General features: G+C 37.8%; 1 protein-coding gene across 1 annotated transcript in view; it reads right to left on the bottom strand.

The window, feature by feature from the left end:
* Positions 1-444: 444 nt before the first annotated feature.
* LOC148522685 (uncharacterized) overlaps positions 445-6,000 on the bottom strand; it is a 186,866-nt gene continuing 181,310 nt past the window's right edge. The window contains exon 5 of the mRNA XM_088473893.1: positions 445-2,357. Within this exon, the coding sequence (XP_088330019.1) occupies positions 817-2,357 (1,541 nt within the window). The 3' untranslated portion in view covers positions 445-816. The remainder of the gene's footprint in view (positions 2,358-6,000) is intronic.

The raw sequence follows: 6,000 nt of genomic DNA, 5'->3' as shown, positions 1-6,000 counted from the left end.
GTTAGGGAGGGTGTGTTAGGGTTTCTGAAGCAAGTCCAAACATTTTTTTTAAAAATAAATATTGTAGAAAAATCAGATGTGCTTTTAAGGTGCTCCAATAAATTGAGCGCCCCCCCCCCCAAAATAAAAATAGATAAAAATAACTCACCTATTGGAAAAAACCTGCAGTGCTAGAGATTTTTTGTAAACTTGCATCCAATTGAATATGCCCCTATTTTACTCTTAAGTAGCGCATGTGATCTCAAACTTATCCCCTGACACTATCTGATTGGCTACAAGGTATTAAATGCTGGCAATATTTAAAACTAGGGATGAAAAGAGAAGACTGAGGAAAATAAGATGCTTAAATAATAGTTGAACAAATCTTAAAAAGAATGAACATACAAAAAATGACACATTATTTATTATTGGACAATTTTAATAATGAAAAAAATAGTTGCTTCTTTTTGTCTTTATTTTTTACAATTATGAATTTTTTGCCTTTTCTGATTTTTTATTTTCTATTAAACCCTTTCATTTTATATTTTTCAAATCTAGTCACAAAAGTGAAGATGTTCAGAGACTTCCTTAAAAAAAATCCTTTTTAATTCAAATGTTATCATTATGTAACTGTCTCAAATCATTATTATTTCACATGAGAACAAAAACTACCTGTATTCATGATTTCATTATAAACTGTTTCTACTATACTGTATATGTTTCACAAATAATTTATTACAAATTAGTGACTATATAAAATAACGCATTGCTGAAACCCACCTTTTACTGATGATGACACGACTAAGCTGAAATCATAATGAACATTTCACAAATTTCTCAAAAACAGCTTTTTTCTCTTTTATGGATCTTGATATGTCTGTTAAAATGGCTCTTACTTCCAAAGCATTTCCCACATTTGGTGCAAGAATAAGGCCTTTCTCCTGTGTGAATCCTGTTGTGAGTTGTTAAATTTGATTTCTTCGTAAAACATTTGCCGCACTGGAAGCAAACATACGGACGCTCACCCGTGTGAATTCGCTGATGCGTGACAAGAGTTGAGTTATGTGCAAAACATTTTCCGCACACAGAGCATGCATAAGGCCTTTCTCCTGTGTGAACTCTCTGATGTGTAACAAGATGAGTGTAGTAGACAAAGCATTTCCCACAGTATGGACACTGGAACGGTACTTGGGCATTAGGAATCCGCTGATGTGTGTAAAGACTTGATGGTTCAGTGAAATATTTTCCATATTTGTACAATGGAAATTGGCCCAATGGTATTTTCTCAGTTTTAACACATTTAGAGTTAAAGAATAATTGTTTTTCACAATCACTGTAATTAAGTGCTTTTCCTTTGTGAATATTCAGGTATTTCATAAATTCTGTACTGGTTATAGCTTCAGCATCCATTTGCGTATCAGCTGTTGTTGTATAAATATCGGTATCTGTGAGGGTTCCTCCATCACATGAGACTGGTTCCTCCTTAATATGAGTAGATGTATACTGTGTATGATCTGTGGGTATATAAATGTTGGTGTATGTGATGGTTCCTCCATCACATGAGACTGGTTCTTCCTTAATATTAGTAGATGTATACTGTGTATGATCTGTTGGTGTATAAATTTCGGTATCTGTGAGGTTACCTCCATCACATGAGACTGGTTCTTCCTTAATATGAGTAGATGTATATTGTGTATGATCTGTGGGTGTATAAATGTTACTGTCTGTGAGGGTTCCTCCATCACATGAGACTGGTTCCTCCATAATATGAGTAGATGTATAATGTGTATGATCTGTGCGTGTATAAATGTCACTGTCTGTGAGGGTTCCTCCATCACATGAGACTGGTTCCTCCTTAATATGAGTAGATGTATAATGTGTATGATCTGTGGGTGTATAAATGTCACTGTTTTTGAGGGTTCCTCCATCACCTGAGACCGGTTCCTCCATAATATGAGTAGATGTATATTGTGTATCATCTGTGGGTGTATAAATGTTGGAGTCTGTGAGGTTTCCTCCATCACATGAGGCTGGTTCTTCCATACTATGAGTAGATGTATAGTGTGTATGATCTGTGGGTGTATAATTGTCACTGTCTGTGAGGGTTCCTCCATCACATGAGGCTGGTTCCTCCATACTATGAGTAGATGTATACTGTGTATGACCTGTGGGTGTATAAATGTCAGTTTCATTGAAATGTTCTTTTCTATATTTCAGAGAATCTTCATTTTCATTTTTCATTAAAGTCCTCCTTTTGATGTGCTGACATAACTGTACATCTTCATTTTGCTCCATTTTTTTAACATCAGTGTTTATATCATCTTTTAAGGAAACAGCAGCGTAACATGTTCTTGGTGTATTTTTGTAAAATGATTCATCTGTTGAATAAATTACAGTTTGATTTGATATTATCAGTTCCATATATGTGTACATAAGTATTTAAAAATTACTTAAACTAAAAGAAAATATTGAGAGATTTTACTTCAAAATTAGACAAATTTGTAAACCCTTGCAAATGAGTTTTGTGAATTTGGCAGTAACAACAAATTTCAGTTAAAATATTCATGTGGTAATTATTTGAACCTGATCTACTAAACATAGAGGTAAATACGGAGAGAACTTTAGCCAAATCCAAATCCTTGCTATTTTAACTATAAAAGTAAAAAATATTGGGTGTTTGTAAATTAGTAGTATTTTTTAAAAATACTTAAAATTTAAGGGCCAAAAGTAATGGGACTATCAACTCAAAAGCTATTTCATGGACAGGTGTGGGCTATTCACTCGTTATGTCATTATCAATTAAGCAGGTAAAAGGTCTGGAGTTGATTCTAGGTGTGACATTTGCATTTGGAATCAGTTGCTGTCGACTCTCAATATGAGATCCAAAGAGCTGTCACTATCAGTGAAGCAAGCCATCATTAGGCTGAAAAATCAAAACAAACCCATCAGAGAGATAGCAAAAACATTAGGTGTGGCCAAATCAACTGTTTGGAACATTCTTAAAAAGAAAGAACGCACCGGAGAGCTCAGCAACACCAAAAGACCCGGAAGACCACGGAAAACAACTGTGGTGGATGACAGAAGAATTATTTCCCTGGTGAAGAAAAACCCCTTCACAACAGTTGGCCAAATCAAGAACACTCTCCAGGAGGTAGGTGTATATGTGTCAAAGTCAACAATCAAGAGAAGACTTCACAAGAGTGAATATAGAGGGTTCACCACAAGATGTAAACCATTGGAGAGCCTCAAAAACAGGAAGACCAGATTAGAGTTTGCCAAACAACATCTAAAAAAGCCATTACAGTTCTGGAACAACATCCTATGGACAGATGAGACAAAGATCAACTTATACCAGAGTGATGGGAAAAGAAGAGTATGGAGAAGGAAAGGAACAGCTCATGATCCAAATACATACCACCTCATCAGTAAAGCATGATGGTGGTAGTGTCATGGCGTGGGCATGTATGGCTGCCAATGGAACTGGTTCCCTTGTATTTATTGATGATGTGACTGCTGACAAAAGCAGTAGAATGAATTCTGAAGTGTTTCGGGCAATATTATATGCTCATATTCAGTCAAATGCTTCAGAACTCATTGGACGGCGCTTCACAGTGCAGATGGACAATGACCCGAAGCATACTGCAAAAGCAACCAAACAGTTTTTTAAGGCTAAAAAGTGGAATGTTATGCAATGGCCAAGTCAATCCCCTGACCTGAATCCGATTGAGCATGCATTTCACTTGATGAAGTCAAAACTGAAGGGAAAATACCCCAAGAACAAGCAGCAACTGAAGACTTGTGCAGTAGCGGCCTGGCAGAGCATCACCAGGGATGAAACCCAGCGCCTGGTGATGTCTATGCGTTCCAGACTTCAGGCTGTAATTGCCTGCAAAGGATTTGCAACAAAGTATTAAAAAGTGAAAGTTAGATTTAGGATTGTTTAGTTTGTCCCATTACTTTTGGCCTCTTAAAAAGTGGGAGGCACATATAGAAACCGTTGTAATTCCTACACCGTTCACCTGATTTGGATGTAATTACCCTCAAATTAAATCTGAAAGTCTGCAGTTAAAGCACATCTTGTTTGTTTCATTTCAAAGCCATTGTGGTGGTGAATAGAGGCCAAAATATGAAAATTCTGTCAATATCCCAATATTTATGCACCTGACTGTACATTTGCAAATATATGAATAAGTGCCGGGCCAACGTCAAGGCTCCTCTATACCGGCGTCCCTAACATTATGGGGTTCACGTCTGAGGTGCAGGGAACCCCAAAAGATTCTAGCCATGGACCATCCCCAGGGCATCACACGAAAAAGGGAAAAAAGGTGATAGTGAAGTGTAAAGTATAGATGTGTAAAGATAAATCAATAGTGTTAATATAATGAGAAAGAATTAAAATTACATAAATAATAGACAAACAAATAGAAAGGTGATGAATTACACATCTATACTTTACACTACACTATCACCTTTCTTCCCTTTTTCGTGTGATGCCCTGGGGCTGGTCCATGGCTAGAATCTTTTGGGGTTCCCTGCACCTCGGACGTGAACCCCACAATGTTAGGGACGCTGGTATAGAGGAGTCTTGACGCTGGCCTGGCGCGTATTCATATATTTGCAAATGTATGTAACCAATACCTCTGAATTTCTATTATCATGTAGGCTTCAAGTATTTTTGTTGATATTGCTGCAGTGTGCTGGAAGGAATCTCCCTTTTTTTCTGTAGTTTAGTGTTGTCATGTGCTTGACGGTCTGGAATGAAATCTACTTGGTTGTAGTGGATCGAGGAGGGAAGCTCGATCAGTCTATTGACCAAGAATTTAGCCTATACTTTGAGGTTAATGTTCAGGATATAAAAAGACCTATAGCTGCCACAGGTATGTGGATCTTACCATTCTAGTGTATTATCACCACTATTCTGGCCTCAAGCATTTCATCCAGGAAAGGATCACCTGTGAGAATGTTGTTATACAAGGAGTGCAGATGAGAAACCATTAAGTCTGAGTTCTTCTTATAGTATGCGGCCATTTTTATTAAATTGACCCGACCCATAACTGTAAGGGGGAGTCTGCTCCACACCCTAATGTTATCCTTAACAGAAATAAAAAAAGGGTCTATATAAAGGAAAACAAAATAACTAAGTGGGATTGTTATCCAAATACCTAAATATTTAAACCGGTCTAGCCAACAAAGAGGAAGAGACCTAAAGGGGTTACCGAGCAGTTACCTCTAAGTGGCATAATATAGGACTTATCACAGTTAATTTTTAGGCCAGAGTACACACCATATAAATCTATGACTTGAAGAGTCGCCGGTAGCCTGATTACATAATTAGATAAAAACAATAATAACTAATTTTTCATATAAAGCCATACTATCTTTCCTTCCAGCCACTCGCAAGCCTATAATGTCTGAATGAGACCAGGGTATACATGCCAGTGGCTCCATCACCAAAGCAAATACAAATGGAGACAATGGACACCCCTGGCGCGTGATTGTACCCATATCCGGTATATTGGGCCAAATCCGAATGGACATCGCATCCGTACAGCATCCCACAGGTAGGGCTACTCCACGGCATTGAATGCCTTAGCTGCATCTAATGACACTATAACCGAGGAGGACTCCTCCCCATGGGATATCTGCAAATGAGTAAATAACCAGACTGGTCCGGATGTATCACTGATGTTATAACTGGATAGCCAAGATTTTAGCTAATATCTCTATGTCTGTGGGGAGTAAGGAAATAGGACGGTAGGACAATAATAACTGCCTCTGACATAGGTGAAGGGAGGCAGCCATCTTCAAAGATCATATTAAATATTTCTAACAATTTCAGAACAAATATTTTGGTGTGCTTTTTATATACCTCAATAGGGACGCCGTCAGACCCTGGTGCTTTGCCACCAGAGAACAAAACAATGGCTGCCCCCACCTCTTCCACTGTTAGAGGGGAATAAAGGTATTCTCTGTCCTCCTGAGATAACTGACGGAGACCTACCGAAGTTACATATGTCTGCA

Source organism: Taudactylus pleione, unplaced genomic scaffold, assembly GCF_031769625.1.
Source record: "Taudactylus pleione unplaced genomic scaffold, aTauple2 ptg000144l, whole genome shotgun sequence".
NCBI lineage: Eukaryota > Metazoa > Chordata > Amphibia > Anura > Myobatrachidae > Taudactylus > Taudactylus pleione.
This window is presented reverse-complemented; position numbering and strand designations above follow the sequence as displayed.